The sequence below is a fragment of the Agelaius tricolor genome, unplaced genomic scaffold, assembly GCF_023055355.1.
Source record: "Agelaius tricolor isolate 1412-34295 unplaced genomic scaffold, bAgeTri1.0.p SCAF_23, whole genome shotgun sequence".
Lineage (NCBI taxonomy): Eukaryota > Metazoa > Chordata > Aves > Passeriformes > Icteridae > Agelaius > Agelaius tricolor.
Window position 1 is genome coordinate 12,867,370 of NW_027269283.1, and position 18,052 is coordinate 12,885,421.

Below are 18,052 nucleotides of genomic sequence, written 5' to 3' on the forward strand. Positions count from 1 at the left end.
TCATCTACTCTTGCTCCCTTTTAATGCAGAGGGGTTTTTCTTGTTTGCAAATTTCAGTCACGTTGGAGCCATCACTTGCTGGAAACACTTCTGAAACAAATGTGGCAACTCTTGAACTTCTGAGGAGTATGAGAAGGGAGTTTTGACATTTTCCATTTGCTGCCTGTGAAACACCTGAATCAAACAGCAGTGACAAAAGCCCAGGGCCGAGGGCAGGGGCTGTGGAGAGGCCAGGGCAGGTCTCAGGCAGTGGAAGCACAGCCACCCTCCTTTGGAGATGCACTGTCAGGAGAGGTTTGGGAGCAGGAAACAGCTGCTTTAAAAAAGCCACATGGATCAGCCCCTGCTAGGACGTGTTCTTCAGGCTGGAGGAGCTTTCAGGGGCACTCCAGGGAGCAGCAATCCCTGTAGGTTTGGTGGGGTTTTTTAGGGTTTCCTGGGCAAATGATGCCCAGAAGTCAGTGCACAAGTTTGCCCCCTCTGATTTTATAACTTTCCAGAGAGTGCTGCTGCTGCAATTCTGTTTAGGCTTGAAACAATCCAAAGCTTTCTTCTAGGCTGGGCCACACTGACTAAACTTGAATATCTGGTTTAAAAGTAAATGTAGTCCAGTTTAGACTGCATTTTCCTCAGCTGCTCACTGCACCATTTGTATCCTAATGCACATTAGCCTTTCAGCTGTTTCCAAAGCCATCTTCTTTTGAATGTTTAATATCTAAGAACCAATTAGTTCCATTTTGTTTTCCTTGGATAGTTTGCAATTAAACATTCTTTCAAGTGGGCTTTATTTAGCTAATTCCATCACAAAAATAAGCTCTAAGGGAATGAAGAGAAGTTCAAGCTAGCCAATGTTTATTTTTATTATTAATAATTTATATGATGGGAGTCCCCAGGGGAACCAGGGCCCCACTAAACCCAGTTTCCTCTGCATGTAGTGACTGTGTCTCACAAGACTTTATTCAGCAGAAGATTCCTTCTTGCTGCTGTGGCTCAGTGCAGGGACCTGCTCCACGCTGCAGGGAAAGGGCTGATGAGGAGCACATGAAAACAAATCAAGAATCATTGTTTTAAAGGAGCTTGAGCTTGGCATCAGAGGGAGAATCTGATGCAGCTTTTCTAAAAAGAAAAAAAGCCACACTTCTGTGTTTTTCCAGTCTGAGTGCCAAGTCATGACCTCCAAGGGCTCGTTGAGCATCTCTGAAGTGATGGCAATGCTCCCAGTGGCTCTGAGGGCAAAGTGATGGCCCTAAAAACCTTATCTCTTCCTGAGCTAGCAGCAGGGGACTCAGAATATTTAAAAAACACACTGGTGGGCAAGTTAATTTAGAAAAATGCTCTTGTTCAGTCAGATTTCTATCAGAAGTTATGGTTTTCACAGTGTCCGATCCTCAAGAATTGGTCTGCTTTATGTTTTACAGGAGTCTTGGGAGGAGCAGTTTGGAGTCCCTTTGGAGCTGGAGAATGCAAAGGGGAGCAGAGCCAGCCCTGGGGACTGAGATGGGCTCAGCAGGGTCAGAGCAGCTCCAGCCCTGGGGACTGAGATGGGCTCAGCAGGGTCAGGGCAGCTCAGCAGGGTCAGGGCAGCTCCCAGCACTGGGGACCCTGCTCCCTGTGGGCTCCTGTGTGGGCTAAGGGGTGGAAGTGGTTTAGGGGTGAGCAGGGCTCTGGGGTGCAAGTGCAGCACTGCAGATTTTCCTCCTGGAATTGCCATCCCCCTCCCTTTCCCCTCTGTGGGAGCATCAGGCTTTGCAGCACTCTTTCCACAATTCCACAGGAGTTTTCCTGACCATCCTCCTGTCCTCATTAGCTCAGTTTAAGGGGGGTGAGACATCTGGTTCCAAGTACAGCAGTGTGGTTAGTGTGGGGGCTTTTTCCTCTCCACAGAAAAATCACTGAATCTGGCCATTTAAGACACAGATTTTATAGGAGCTAGAGCTGGGCTGTGCAAAGTTCACCTCATTAAAAGCAAGCCCAAACCAAATAAAAGCAGAGAGTAACAGTGTAAAAAATGTGGGGCCATGAATGTCAGAGCATGTGTTTTAGGAACTGGTAAGAAGTGAAGGGAAAAGTACAGATATACCCACATCCATTCAGATTCTTGGGTTTTCCCAGAAGTAAATATTTGGCTTTAAAGCATAAACCTCTTGTCCCTTCTATTTATCTCTTCTGCAAAATTTTATATACTTTTCCTCTTTTTCCAGTGTTCTTTGGGATACTGATCCTAACTTAGCAACTTCTTGATTTCTATGGCACAAGATGATCTTGGTAACATTCATGGCAATAAACCATGATTGCCCAGGAATGGGCTGGGTGGCTCAATTCCCAGTAAAGGGACAGTTTTCCTGGTCAGACAGGTAAATGACACAGGGTTTGGCCCACTTCAGAAGCACCAGGCTGCTGTGATTCACAGAATTCTGGTTTTGGAGATAACAAATTACATCCCCCATGCTGTTGGACATCAGCTTTGACTCCTGCTGGAAGTTTGTCATCACATTTGGTTAAACACCCTTCTCAGTGTAATAATCAAAGCATTTATCTGTCCATCATGTGCTGCCATTGAAACTTAGCCCTGGGACTCCCCAGAGCCCTGAGGCTGAGGTGCAGGACCTTCCTTGTGTCAGGATTAAGCTGGAGTGGCTCCTGCATGGCCAGGCTGCCTGCAGACAGGAGCACACCTGGCAGGGTTTGGAGCACACCTGAGGCACAGGCTGGGGAAACAGGGACACTGAGCTCTGCAGGACACAGGGAGGATCCTTGGGCTCATCATTGTTAAGGAGGAATCTCTCAAGGCCAGAGCTGCTGGGATTCAGTGCCAGACAAGTTTTCCTTGTCCCAAATGGAGGAGCCTGTGCACCACTGTAAACTGCTCTGCTCAGCTCCTTCTGCTTGCCCAGCTTGGAGATTGGGGCTGGGAGTGTCCTGCCAGGCAGGCTGAGCTGGACCTGCAGGTCTGGCAGTGCCAGCCTGGCAGCCCCTGAGCCCCCAGTGCAGCCTTGGAGGCTGGCAGCAAGCTGGGCATGGAACCAGGGCAGCACAGCCAGGCGTGCTCCTAAATCACCTGGCACTGGGGAAATGGAGCTGTGCCTGCCCAGCAGGGAAGGCAGAGCCCAGAGGGCCCCAGCACCTGGGAAGTGAGCACAGAGGGGCCAGGGCTGGGCCATGGAGGGCAGAGCAGGGGCACAGCCCTGGGCTATGGGGGCAGCCCTGGGTTATGGGCACAGCTCTGGGCTATGGGCACAGATCTGGGTTATGGGGGCAGCTCTGGGTTATGGGGGCACAGCTCTGGGTTATGGGCACAGCTCTGGGTTATGGGGGCAGCTCTGGGTTATGGGCACAGCTCTGGGTTATGGGCACAGCTCTGGGTTATGGGGGCAGCTCTGGGCTATGGGGGCAGCCCTGGGTTATGGGCACAGCTCTGGGCTATGGGGGCACAGCTCTGGGTTATGGGCACAGCTGTGGGTTATGGGGGCAGCTCTGGGCTATGGGCACAGCCCTGGGTTGTGGGGGCACAGCTCTGGGTTATGGGGGCAGCTCTGGGCTATGGGCACAGCTCTGGGCTATGGGCACAGCCCTGGGCTATGGGGGCAGCCCTGGGTTATGGGGGCAGCTCTGGGCTATGGGGGCAGCTCTGGGTTATGGGGGCACAGCTCTGGGTTATGGGGGCAGCTCTGGGTTATGGGCACAGCTCTGGGTTATGGGGGCAGCCCTGGGCTATGGGGGCACAGCTCTGGGCTATGGGGGCACAGCTCTGGGCTATGGGCACAGCTCTGGGTTATGGGGGCACAGCTCTGGGTTATGGGCAGAGTTTCTGAGTCCAATGCAGGGGCTCACAGCCGGCTGGGACCCCCAGAACCACATTTCCATGAGGAAAAGGGCACTGCCCATGGGTGAGCCCTGCTGAGCTCCCCAGGGCTCCCTGGCAGCTGCTGCTGCTGCTGGAGGCACCCAGAGGCCACGGCCCCGTGCCTTGGAAAATCATTTCCAGGTGATTCACTGGGTCAGGCAGCTCCTGCTGCTGGATTCTGCTGGGAATCTGGAATAAAGGGCTGATGAATTTCCTCTGGATGTGCACTCTGCCACTGAGAGCAGAACTTGGAGCTGAGGGCTGGGATGGAAAGTGATTGGAAACACAGGAACATTTGGGGCGCAGCCTTGAAAAGCAGCTCGCCCTGGACTTGAAATTGGAGTCCTGTGTTCAAAGAGCCCCCAAAATGGGGCCATCAGGCCTGACCTCCAGCATGGGACAAGCTGTCTGAGAGCTCTGCCTGTGCTATTGAAATTTACTGCTGCCTGGGAAGCCTGGACCCCAGAATGCCATTTCCAGAAGCTGGCAGGGAGCTGAGGGAGGGCCTGATGAGTAAAGCAATAACTTGGATCAAAGCTCTTTATCTGATTCTCTTTCAATGGCTTCAGGATGGCTGGGAGGAAAGTATGTCAGATGTGCAGTATTTCAATATATATTCAAGGGCTGGATCTGCACAGGTGAAACTTGCACAAGTACCAAAACTAGTTATACACTGAGGTCCTGTCTTTCTAAACAATGCAAGCTCTGAATGTAATTCTTATTAAAAATCAATCAAAGCTGCTCTTAAGAGCCTGAAGTGCCTATGAGGGTGGGGATTATGTTCCTGAATCATTTGATATTTTCCCAATAGGACCTGACAGATGTGAGTTTGGTGCAGAGTAAAGGGCCCATCTCATGATCTGAGTTCCACAGGCTCAGGTCAAGAAGTTCTGTGGGACATGTGCAGCTGCACAGGGGAGCCAAAGCTTCCATCTAGAGCAGAACTGTGCTGTAATTGCTCATGTTGCTCAATCTTAACCCAGCAGAGATGCCTGCTGAATGGGTGGAAGCTGCTGGTGTCCCTCCTGTCCCTTTTCAGGGATCTGTTTTAGCAGACACAGCTCCATCTGCAGCACACATTCCCCATCTGGATCAGCAGGGGCTCCACAGGGCAGAGCCCCTGAATTCCCTGCAGGAATTGCACCAGACCTGCTCACATTCTGCTGCCAATCCTGGAGCTCTTGCCACAGCCTGGATTTGTCTGAAGAAAAGATCCCTGTTTGGGTGTGATGTTGTGCTGAAATACCCATTTTGAGATGTATCCTGAGATCAATGGCGCTGTGTGTCTCCCACATTCAAATTATTTTTCTTCTTTTGAAAGATAATTTTTTCTTAGTTCTGCCCATAGCTGTATAAATAGAATGTTTGTCAAACGGCTGAACAAAACCACTTGAAGTGTGAGGGGTCTGGATGATAAATTTGGAATGTTTATGCAGCACAGCAGACATTGCTCCTGAGGTCAATGGTTCTGCTGAGGAATGCTGGAAGGCAGGGCTTGGACTCAGGGTGAGTTTTCCCAGGGGACTGAGCCCAGAGGGTCCCTCAGTGCTGCCTGCCCCAGCCCCCATCGCACCCCAGGGCTGCCTCAGCCCTTCTCACCTCCCTCCCGTGCCGTGCTCTGGGTGCCTCAATGCCCAGCACTGCCACGTCCCAGGCAGGGACTGAAATCACAAAACCCTCGGCGGGTCAGGCCTGGAGCACCCCGAGGCTCTGGCAGGGCTGTGCTGCAGGGTGGCAATCTGATCTTCCCTCTATCAGAATCACAAAAGAGAAATGCCATTGTCAGCTGTGCCAGCACCCTCAGCAGCACAGGAGGGGCAGGCAAAGCCACTGTCCCTGTGGTTTGAAACAAGCAAGAAGGAAAATAATAATAAAATAACTGTGATTACATCAATGTGATGTAGGCAAACATAGCCCAGCTTGCAAAGTCAGTCCCAGAGCTAAAGCTTTCTGGTGTAATTATGCTGGGGCTGTCTTTTCACCCATGAAGTGCTTGCAGTGTGGATTTCTTCCAGCTAAAACCCTGATCCTGATGCAATTCCAGCAGCAAAGCTGTTCTTCTGTTAGAATTTATAACAAATTCAGGGAAGCAGAGTGGCAACCTAGCAGCTTTGAGTGACTTATTTTTAAACTGCTGATGATTATTTGGAATCACAGCTCATTCCTGAAGTCCAGGACAGGTCTCTGAAGGCCCTAAATGTCCAGGCACTGAATCACTGCTGATTTTGGCTCTGTGCAGTCCAAGCTGGGTTTCAGCAGAGGTGGTGCAGACCAGCACAGCCCAGTGTCACCTTTGTTTGGCTGTCATGGAGGGAATTTTATAAAACCATGCTGTCAAAGACATCAATTCCAGGTGGCAACTCTGCACCAAGCTGATGTGCTCTGCTGTGCACAGGGAGTCTCCTGATGGGCACCAACCTAAGCCCCAGGCTCCAGCAGGAGGGCTCCAGTCCCTCCAATAAACTGTTGGGCTTCCCACACACTGAATTAAATATCATGTTGTGATAGTACAGAATGAAATCAACTCTGCTTGGTTCCCACAGCCAGAAGATAAAATTGCTCTCTTGTCTTTCCAAGCAAAGCGAGTGCAGTGTTTACAAATGAAATGATGGACAAAAATAACAAGGGCCTAAAAGCGTGAGGAGAAGGTTTGAGCAGGCAGTGGGAGGCAAATTGTCACAATCACAAAAGGTGTCCATGGTCACACAGGTGAGCCTCAGCCCCTGGAGTCACGAACAGCTGATGTCTGTCAGGAATTGTTATTGATATTGTTATTGCAGATTGATATTGTTATTGTAGATTTATATTGTTATTGTAGATTGATATTGTTATTTTCTATAGTGACAATAATCTGATTTCAGCCTGGCTTTTGTCTGCCAGGGAAGAGCAGGGGTGCCCATGGTGAGCTCTGGAGCCTGCCCAGGCTGCCAGGGAAGCAGAGCTGGGGCAGTTTGTGCAGGAACAGAGCCAGGGGAAAGCGTCCCCTACCCACTGCCCGCTCCCAGCTGGAGCATCACAAACTTAGGGAAACAGGAACCCTTTCCTCCAGCAGGGATTCACCCAGTGGACCTCTCTGAGAGGCTGACACCAAATCATGGCCACTCACTTAAAGCACAAAACACGAGCAGAAACGTTGTGCAAGTGGTGAGTCATATTTTCCGCATGAAATTGTTGAGACCATTGTGCCCAGAAACAATTAAAGACGTGAGTAGGGCTGGAAAAGTTTAGCCATAAACACAAGCAGACACCACGATGGGGTCTGTGGAAGGTGAGGCCGCTGGGCTCCGCAGGGGCGAGCAGGAGGTGCAGGCCTGGCTGCCCAGGGAGCCCCAGCCTGCCCGGACACCGGGACACACAGAACCTGCAGGCCACAGCAAACAGAGCGTGGACACAGCCCACACAAACCTGCCCATTTCATCTGAAATATCCACTTCTGAGCCCTGAATGGTACAAATGCCCCCACTGAAGCCCCCAGCCAGCGTCCCTGGCAGTGGGAGCTGTTCCCAAGCTCAGCAGCTCCGTGGGGCCTTGCCCAGAGGCTGCTGCTTTCCCAGCACTTTGTGGCTCCACTGTCCCTGGCAATAACTCCTGCATCTGTCCTGCTATTCCCGTGCAGCCCTGGCCCTCTGCTCCATCCACCTTCCTCTGCTCCCCAGGGCACAATCCTGCTTTCATGAGATTGGACCCTCTGGCCTGCACAGCAGAGGTTTCAGGTTGGAGGCAGATTTGAGCTGAGCTTTGTCAGGATCCTTTTCTGATTTATTTCTGCCCTAAAGGGAGGGTACAGTTTGAGATGGGTCCAGATGCTTCTTCTCAGGGGCACTTGTGTAGCTCAGCACTTTTACACAGACACTCCAGCTAGCAAACCCTCTGTTTAAACAACTGCATTTGTAAGTCTTCCTTACAAATAAAATGTTTTATTGACATCCAACTTATGGTCCTCTGCTCAGAGTGTGAAATGAGCTGTGAGATTTCTAGGTCACCACAAAAAATCCATGTGCAAGTGTGTATCGAGGGGCACTGACTCTGCTGGCATGATTTGAAGTGATAACCCCTTGAATGGTGCTTTATTCAAATTCTCTTCATTCTCAGGGAGGTGGAAGCTGTGCTTGTGGGTTCTTTGAGAGGGACAGAGCATTAGAGCAGGGCAGGGCAGTGGCCTTGGGGCCTGAGCTTTGGGCAGCCACAGAAGCAAATGACCCCAGAGGGGCTGACACGACTTGGGCCATGCCCATGTGAGGGCCAGGGCATCTCTGGCTTCTGCTGAATTGCAACAGTGCAGCTCCTGGGGATCCAGAATGGCACTGGGTTATAAACACACGTGGCCAGGTCCAGGCAATCTGGGCAATTTCAGAGTTTTGGGGTCTCTACATTGCCCACAGTCCTCCACATTGAGAGCTCAGTGCCACAGATTTCACTTCAGGAGTCTTCTCATAATTCTCCCCTTTCTGTTCCCTGCCAAGGCTCTGCCTGGTGTGTTTGTCCCATATCTGTGTGCTCCAAAGGCTTTCAGAGCCATGGTGGGCTTCAGAGCAGCTGCTCCTGCACTTTCCTCCTCCCTTATACCCATGAACTGAGTTTCCCAGGTTAAAGAGCTGAAAAATAGATCCTGGGAATCTGGCTTAGCCTTGATGAGGGATGTGGTCAATAACCACAAGGCTATTCCTTTTATTTCTTCCTTTAACAGCTTGTTATGCAATTACATTTTTCAGTAAGTTGCATGCTTTCTTCAGGCTAATGCTCCTTTTGATGGGGTGACAGTTCACAGACTTACAAACATCTCAAATCTAGAGGGAAGGATGGAAAATGTTTTGAAACTTCAGCCTTGATCTAAGTCTGAGCTCTGATGAAGGGTGTCAGGGGGGATCTTTTCAAAGCAAGGCAATGTAAGAGCTGTGTGGATTGATTTGAGAGGCACCTGAACTTTGTGTGACAGATTTCTGTGGATCCTCCTGAGGCTCTGGGGTCCCATGGACTCTGCTCCCCTGAGCTGGGGAGTGCCTGGCCGTGCCCAGCCCCTCTTTGCCTGCAGGGTGTCTGCTGGCTCTGCTGTCACTGTCACTCCTTGTTCTGCAGGGCTCTGCCTGCTTTGCCCAGCTGTGTTCCTCAGCTTGGCACAGCCCACAGAACAGGCAAGAGGTGGGAGCTTAAACCCAGCCCAGGGAAGGATGAGAGGCTGCTCCTGAACAGGCTCCTGGAAATCCAGGAGTGCTTTTGCTCCTGCTTTGGGTGCTGGTCCCCAAAGCTGCTCACTGGCAGTAACTCCCTGTGCTTGTGGACCAGCCCAGAACCAGCACAACACTCTCACATCCCCTGGCATGTGCTGAGCAGCTCTGTGCAGGCAGCAGGCAGGGAGGAGGCTGCTCCCCAGGGCAGAGCAGAGCCAGGAAAGAGCCTTGCACTGACCCTTCTGGGCTTGGAGCCTGCTGATGCAGCCATGGGATCACTGCAGGGAGCAGGGCAGGCTGAGGGCAGAGCTGCTCCCCAGAACCCTCTGTGATGGACTCAGTGTTGACTGATGAGTGATGGAGCCTGGCTGATGCAGCCATGGGATCACTGCAGGGAGCAGGGCAGAGCTGCTCCCCAGAACCCTCTGTGATGGACTCAGAGTTGGCTGATGAGTGATGGAGCCTGGTCCCTTCAGAGCACATCCTGTGATGTGGGACAAACCTCTGCATGCAGCATTCAGAGTCCTCCTTGGAGTTTGTCCTTCTCCCTCGAAACACATCCTCCAGCTTTTGGTTATACCCAGATTTACTCACTCGTGGTGTTTACATTACACCAGCTTGAGGGGGAAAGGAAGGGAATTTTTCTGTATATGAACTGTCTGGGTGATTTTCTACAGCTGCTTTGAAGGATATGTCTGTTACTTATATTGGGACTTGGAATCTGGAGACATATGGCAGAGAACACAATTCTCCACAAAGCAAAGGAGTTTGACTGATGGAAAACAAGAGAGCAATCCAAGAGAAACCCTGCCAGAGGAGGAGCATGAACCTGAAATTTACTGTTGAAACCAGACTTCTGCCTTGGGCTTAAGCACCACAAGCCAATCTACCACTGAGTGCAGTGGGCTCTGCACAGATGCAGGGAGCTGCTTTGGGGACCCAGCTGAGCCTGCAGCTGAAGTATGGTTCTGGCATGCACACTGGTTTGGAAATGCACAGGTTGGCCCCCACTCCTGAAGCACTGGGACAATTACAGGGTTTTAAAAAGTCAGAAATGTAGAGAGCCTCTGAATGGAGGCTATTCTGGCTTTTGCATAGTGAGTTTGTAAAATCAATCAGAAATTGAAGAGGGCATGAGAGATTTCATTTTAGACTATTCAATCCTTTATTAATGGTACCGTGGATGGCAACACAGGAAACGTGAATTGCAGACAAGCCTTTCTTTCCAATTTATCCTGCTGGGTGTTGTTTTGACTTTCCACTTCCCTGCAGCAGCACGAGCACCAAGCCAAGGGCTGTGGCCTGATGTGTTTCTGTGTTTTGTTGCAGGAGGCAGCGGGGTCTCTGAGTGGGAGCCATGTCAGTGAAACTCACCTTTGTGTCCCCTGGGGACGGGGGTGGCATCAGCAGGAGCTGCTCCTTCACCGGCTTCAGCACCGTGCAGAGCAGGAAACTGGGGTGAGTGACACGGGGACAGAGGGACAGAGCCCTGAGCTGGCACTGCATCCCCTGGAGTGAGTGACATGGGGACAGAGCCCTGAGCTGGCACTGCATCCCCTGGAGTGAGTGACATGGGGACAGAGCCCTGAGCTGGCACTGCACACACTGGGGTGAGTGACACGGGGACACAGGGACAGAGCCCTGCTGCTGGCACTGCATTCACTGGGGTGAGTGACATGGGGACACAGGGACAGAGCCCTGAGCTGGCACTGCACCCACTGGGGTGAGTGACACAGGGACACAGGGACAGAGCCCTGCTGCTGGCACTGCATTCACTGGGGTGAGTGACATGGGGACAGAGCCCTGAGCTGGCACTGCATCCCCTGGAGTGAGTGACATGGGGACAGAGCCCTGAGCTGGCACTGCATCCCCTGGAGTGAGTGACACAGGGACACAGGGACAGAGCCCTGAGCTGGCACTGCAGCCACTGGGGTGAGTGACATGGGGACAGAGGGACAGAGCCCTGAGCTGGCACTGCAGCCATTGGGGTCAGTGACACAGGGACACAGGGACAGAGCCCTGAGCTGGCACTGCAGCCCCTGGGGTCAGTGACACAGGGACACAGGGACAGAGCCCTGAGCTGGCACTGCAGCCACCAGGCCTTGGGGTGCTGGTTCTCCTCTGCCCTGCAGCTCTGGGTGCCCATGGCTGTGCTCCCAGGGTGGGCACTGCCTGCAGGGACAGCAGGGATGGGCAGCTGGAATCCTGCTGGGGGGTGAGTGAGGGGCTGCAGCCCTTCCTGCTGCCAGCCAGAGCCTGCTGAGCTCTGGGTGAGCCTCCAGGCAGCCACGGGAACCAAACTCTGCTGGGCTGCTCCTGGTGAATCCTGGCCGGGTGAGGAGCTGAGCCCCAGCTTGGGGCAGAGCAGCAGCACGGGCAGCAAGGGCCGAGTCCTGGCAGGGCCACAGGAGGGGAGGGAGGACTCCAACACTGCCAATTCCCTGCTCCCAGGGCAGCCCAGAGCCCAGCAAGGCTGCAGCCCAGCCCTCAGTCCCAGCTGGCCCTGGAGCTGCTGCACCATCCTGCACTGATGGTCCCATTCCCTTTCCAAACCCCCTTGGGCAGCACTGCTCTGTGTAGTAATGCAGCCTTCCCACTAAAAATCATGTGCTTTTTGTCAATTTAGCAATCCCTGTAAGTCCCTGTAGGTCCTGAGTGCTTTTAGAAGATATGACCTAGAAATGGAAAATTAATACAATCTCTGACTGCTAGAGCAATAACAAAGGGAGTCATTTAGCAGCCCCATACAGAAGTACTGGGAAGTGTACTCAAAACACATCCTGTTGTGTGTCAGTAAAATACCTGACTCAGGTAATGAAATATCCTTTCAGAGAACCAGATAACTGAATTAAACTTTTGAGTAAACACAGCATGGCAAAATATGAACAAAAAACGAAATCTCTGTGTGATTGTGATGCATCTGGGGAGTCTTCAATTTGAATAAATGAATTTGTTGGTGAAAGTGAAAATTACCATTACCCCTAGCAAAGATTGGATATCTAAAATCACACCAACTGCTAAGAGCTGGAGAGAAACTCTGTCAGACTGTATAGAAAAGCTCTGTCAGATGATTGTGTAGCTCAGGTCGAGCTGCAGTCAGAGCAGGAGTCCCTGCAGGAAGGGACCCACCAGGAGCAGGCACAGCCCAGCAGGGTCCAGGGCTCCAGACAGAATAATTCACATTCTCCTAGGGCTGTCCTCCTGGCTGCAAAGCTTTCCTGACCCAGGGCCTCTGCTCGTGCCCTTCTGTGATGTTGTTTTTCATTATTTGAGTGTTGGGACAGTTTTGCTCAGGAATCACCGCAATAGGGAAGGTTTCTGTCCCAGGCTCTCAGTCACAGCCCAGTGAACATGACAGCCTGCCCTGGCCTAGAGCAGAGATTTTTGAATCCCCCTTTCCTAAGTCATCTCCCCCCAGGCACTGTTGCAAAGCTCAGCAGGAGCTGGCAGGGCCCTGTGCAAGGTCTGCCCAAGGATGAGCACAAATCAGGCCCACATGGACATTCTTCTGCACATGCTAAATGTACTTTTGCTTTCCTCAGCAGCTTCCCCTTGGGTCTCTCAGTCAGACTCGATTTTGTGTTTCCCCACCACGGTCTCCACAGGAAGTAAATGTTATTGCTGCTATCTGTAAAGTGGGAAATCTGATCCTGAAATTACCAGGTTCACAAGGGAAAGCAGCATGGGAACATCCAGCCTTCAGCTACTGGCCCTCCAGGCCATGTCAGCTCCTTCACTTTTGTATGAAATGCATGGAAATGGGATTAACATCAGTGCTCAGATGGGCTGCAGGGAGTGGGGGATGCTGAGGGGGAGTGGGAAATCCCAGCCCTGTGTGCAGGACTGAGATGCTGTGCAAGGGAAGTCACCTCCAGAATTTAGGGTCCGCACTCCAAAAATCTGAAGGCAAATTCCACAAAGAAACAAAACCTAGGAGTATTTGGGTTTTTAATTTCAAAATTAATTTTAATTTGGGCTTTTAATTTCAAAACAGAATTGTCTCGTCTCTTCTGTTTGGTATCTTGCTAATTGGAGTACTCTAGAGCTTGGAATTGGATGCTATTTCTTCTTAGCATGAAAGAATTTTAAGCAATGAGCATTCTAGGAGCCTCTCAACAGCTCTTATTGGTCAGACTGCCCCTTCCAGGGTTATTCCTGTTGAAACTGTCTCACTTTGCATGGAATTCCCAAAGACACATTATCATAGTAAAGAAAAGTGATATTAATATAAGGTTCTAATTTAGCAGTTATGTTCCTTGTTGTGGGTAACCTGAGCTCCAAATGGTTTGGTTAATTAATACTTTCCATTAAGGCATCCTAAAAAACCAAGATAATCAGTGGTGTGAAGAAATTAAGCATCCAGCAATGTTTGGCAAGCCCTAGTTGATGAGATCTTTTACAGAACAGCTGTTAAAAACTGGAGTTTAGTGGAAATTTAGGACAAGGATAATGAAAGCAGGCACTCAAGGGCTTCTCTAATAGGACTGGGGACAGCTCTCAGGTGTGCTGGGCCTGGCTTCAATCAGCCAGCACAATAATCTGCTCAGCCTCAGCCAAAGCCTGGAACTGAACCCAGCCAGGGGTACCTGCTGAGCCTGATGGAGCTCATCATTCCCCCAGGTGAGCGGAATTTAGGGTGGAAATTGTAGGGAAGGTAGAAAAGTTCTTCAGAGAGCAACTGGCTGGTTTGGCTTTCCTTGGGAGATGGGAAACTTCTGCAGGTAATGTTATTTTAGAGGCTTTACTTACAGGGATTATTAACAAACCAACGTAAAAATAGCCAAGACTTAGGGGAGGATTTAGAGAGAGGGAAGCCAGGCAGGAATTATTTGCAGAGAGCTCATTTTCTGCTTTAAAGGTGCTTCTAACTGATGGTTCAGGGTGTTCCAACTCCTTAGGGTGGCACAAAAAAAGTCCATAATAAAAAAGTGGGGGCCTTCTGGTAGAAACAATATTGTATTTTGATTTTGCAGTTGCTTTTAAAAGTAATTAGCTGAGGTGTTAGATGCTGAAAAGAACCCTTGATAATTATATCTTGTGAGCAGTCTGGACCTGACTTTTGGAAACTGAGTGTGCTCTGGGCCATGCTTTCAGTGGCTGGGGAGTGCAGGGCAGGAAGCAGCAGCTGCTGAGGCTCCTTCGGGGAGCTGTGCCCCGGCCCCTGAGCAGTCCCAGGTTTGCTCCCTGCCTTGCAGAGGGGTCAGAGCCCTGCATGGCCCAGCAGGGCTGCTCTGGGGTGACCCTGCCCTGCCCTGCCCTGCTGGGCACACACAGCCAGCCCTGGGGCTTTCCCCTCCTGCCAGGTGCTCTCAGGTGCCCTGAGGCTCGTGCAGGTTTTGAGTGAGTGTGCCTGGGACTGTGGAACTGCGCCCTGAATCGTGGCCTCGGGCAGCTCTGGGCTCTGCTCCTCTCCTGAATTTCCTCTCCTCCCACAGCAAGGCCCTCAGCAGGAGCTCGGTGAGATCCAGGATGGCCCTGAAGCCCCCCAAGGCCTACAACTCCCTGCAGAAGGGGGCACTCGTCTGGGATCCAAAGCCACTGCAGGTGAAGAAAATTTTTGAAGCTTTGAAGAAAGGACTTAAGTAAGGACTTTTTCAATCTTGTGATTTGCCCTCCCTGGTGGTGCAGCTGAAGCGTGTGTGGCACTGTGTCTGTCCCCTCGGGCATCCCTGTGCTCACTGCCCCGCTCCTGGGGCCCTGGGAAATGAATTTCAGTCCCTCTCAGGCTGCTGGCAAGGCCGGGGCTCTGTGGTGTGTCAGCTCCTGGTTATTACACTCTAAAGGGTGGCAGGGACACTGCCCATGTCCTGGGAGCAGCTGAGGGTGGCACTGTGGGCAGGGGACAGCCAGACCTGGGCAGTGACTGGCACGAGCTTCTGCAAGGGAGCTGTGGGCAGTTTGTTTTAGCTCAAAAAGTGACTTAAAACCCAGCCTGGAAGTGAGGGTGTGCCCTGCAAAGGCAGAGTGGGGAGGGGAGGCTGGCTCACCGAGCACTTCTGTTCTCCTTGTGCTAATTGCTGAACTAATTACAGAGTCAGCTGTTCTAGCAGGGGGTCAGGATGGGCCTTTTGATTTTTTATTTCTTCTTCTCCCTCTTTTAAGAGAATTAAACTCTGAAGTGCAAAATAACTCTGTGATCTCTGGGTGCCTCGTAAGGCAAAGGTCTAAGCAGGTTCACCTGAAAACTTCAGCTTTTTGATTCCCCAGAATGTTCTGGGTCTGTTACCACAGGAACTTCATTTACAGCCTGCAGCTGCTCTCAGAAGATAAAATACCTTTCCCTGGGTTTGTGAGCCCTGGAGCTCCTGGCAGCCCCTGCACTGTGGTGCTGCTGTCCTCCACATTTTGCTACTGTGCTCATTTTGGTCATAGTTTGTTTTCTTAAGCAAAGAACATCAAATGCATGTAGTAACACTTTATAAAGTCAGATGTGTCACGTTTTGAGTCCAATAAAAGACTATGAAGTCTTCCCCCTAAAAATACCCACCAATGTCTTATAGAGGATTTAGATTTAAAAGAAACAAGGAAACCAAATGTTTTTGCAGAGCTGAGAATTTATCTGAGCTTGGGGAGGAGAAGCTATAAAGTGGGTCAGGATGTGTTCCCAGTTCTGCAGCGAGTGCCACATGCTCAGGCTCCTGCCAGCAGTGAGTGGTGACTAATTGACTGGAGGAACCTACAGAAAACAACTGGATCAAACAGCAAAGCAGAGGCCAAGCTTTAAGTAAATGCAGACTGAGTCCACTCGGTGCTGGAGTGATTTGAGCTTTCAGCACAGAACATATTTTACGTGCCAGTTTCTTTATAGCTCTAGAAAATACCTCTTTATTCTGTTAACCATCTGGCTGCCATTCCAGCAAGCTGCTAATTCTAACCTACTAAAGCTAAAAGTGATGAAGCTTTTCTGAAAGGTGAGTGGTGCTTTTCTGCCTCCAGCCTTGGCTCCTGCCCTGGGCTGTTCTGGGCAGGTGTTGGGAGCTCCAGCTGAGTGCTGGGATGTGGGATGTCTTGGGGGACCTGCATTTGGAACAGGGAGAAAATGAAATGCATCAAAGCAAGTGTGAGGAAGTGGAGCTGTCTAAAATGAAGTTATTTGGACAGCTCAGAGACTGTGTCTAAGAATGCAGTGTTTACCAGGTGATTCTGGTCCCTTTTAAACACTGCAGGAAAAAGTTACCTAAGTCTGCTCTGCATTAAAAGCAGAGCTGGAGGAGTCCCAGCTGAAAAGGTTTCAGGCCCTGTGGAGAGTCCAAAGGCACAACCCTTGCATGCAAGCAGCTCTGGAGAGGCCAACTGGCACCCAGTGCTTCACACCTTGCAAAACGGATCTCAACCTGGAAAAAGGATCAAGAAATTGCCTTAACACAGCCTTCAGCTCTGTCTGCTGAAGCCCTGGGCAGCATCTGCCCCCTCACCTGGGCAGGGTCTGTGAGCTGGGCTTGCAGGGCTCCATGTGGGGAGGCTCTGCCTCTGAGGTGGGGCTGCCTGGGGGCTCCTCCTCCTCCTCAGGCACTGGGGCAGGTGAACCTCATTGCTGAGGGACCCGTGAGCAGGTGAACCTCATTGCTGAGGGACCTGTGAGCAGGTGAACCTCATTGGTGATGGACCTGTGAGCAGGTGAACCTCATTGGTGATGGACCTGTGAGCAGGTGAACCTCATTGCTGAGGTGAGGGACCTGTGAGCAGGTGAACCTCATTGCTGAGGGACCTGTGAGCAGGTGAACCTCATTGCTGATGGACCTGTGAGCAGGTGAACCTCATTGGTGATGGACCTGTGAGCAGGTGAACATCATTGCTGATGGACCTGTGAGCAGGTGAACATCATTGCTGAGGGACCTGTGTGAGCAGGTGAACCTCATTGCTGATGGACCTGTGAGCAGGTGAACCTCATTGCTGAGGGACCCGTGAGCAGGTGAACCTCATTGCTGAGGGACCTGTGTGAGCAGGTGAACCTCATTGCTGAGGGACCTGTGAGCAGGTGAACCTCATTGCTGAGGGACCTGTGAGCAGGTGAACCTCATTGCTGAGGGACCTGTGAGCAGGTGAACCTCATTGCTGAGGGACCCGTGAGCAGGTGAACCTCATTGCTGAGGGACCCGTGAGCAGGTGAACCTCATTGGTGAGGGACCCATGAGCAGGTGAACCTCTCTGCTGAGGGACCTGTGAGCAGGTGAACATCATTGCTGAGGGACCTGTGTGAGCAGGTGAACCTCATTGCTGAGGGACCTGTGAGCAGGTGAACCTCATTGCTGAGGGACCTGTGTGGGCAGGTGAACCTCTCTGCTGATGGACCTGTGAGCAGGTGAACCTCATTGCTGAGGGACCCATGAGCAGGTGAACCTCATTGCTGAGGGACCTGTGAGCAGGTGAACATCATTGCTGAGGGACCTGTGAGCAGGTGAACCTCTCTGCTGAGGGACCTGTGAGCAGGTGAACATTTCTGCTGATGGACCTGTGAGTAGATGAACATTTCTGCTGCCTCCCAGGAAAGGGTCAGGCAGGAGCAGTTAGGGAATCCTGAGAGGGACATCTGTGATTTGTGAATGTGTTAGAATTTGATATTCTCCTCCTCCATCACCTGAGAGGTTCTGCTGAAGCAGCTCCCTAGAGAATCTCTAATGAATGCCCAGGATCTGACATGGCTTCCTCTCTCCCCAGTGAGTACCTGGAAGCACACCAGGCTGAGCTGGATTATCTCTCTGGGCGGCACAAAGACACAAAAAGGAACTCTAGATTGGTAAGGTGGTTTCAGTGTTAAATACTGCAATAAAGATCACAGCAGTAGGTGCTTCCTCCCAGCTGTGACTCCCAGGGCTGCCCAGTTAAAACACTGAGGTGGGATCCTCAAAGCAGCACGATCAGAAATGTCCCAAGCAAGGCAGTCCCAGCTGTGAGAATTTACCTTGACATTTCTCATTTTCAGTACCCAGCAGCGCCCTTCAGATCCTGTTTCTCTGCTGGGCCGGATCTCCTTGTGTGTGCTCACTGATCAGTGCTTGTAATATCAATTGAGTGTAAATTAGGATGCTCCTAGTGACTC

The 18,052-nt window shown here is 51.3% G+C and overlaps 1 protein-coding gene across 7 annotated transcripts in view; it reads left to right on the forward strand.

Annotated features, from left to right (window-relative positions):
* The window catches only part of RIPOR3 (RIPOR family member 3), a 41,970-nt gene that overhangs the window by 7,584 nt on the left and 16,334 nt on the right, over positions 1–18,052 (forward strand). For 6 of the 7 annotated variants that reach the window (XM_071446866.1, XM_071446871.1, XM_071446872.1 and 3 more), the window contains exons 2-4: positions 10,342–10,470; positions 14,448–14,594; positions 17,671–17,749. In XM_071446866.1, coding sequence (XP_071302967.1) covers positions 10,370–10,470; positions 14,448–14,594; positions 17,671–17,749 — 327 coding nt within the window. In that variant the 5' untranslated portion in view covers positions 10,342–10,369. The remainder of the gene's footprint in view (positions 1–10,341; positions 10,471–14,447; positions 14,595–17,670; positions 17,750–18,052) is intronic. The other variant, XM_071446873.1, reaches the window with a different exon arrangement.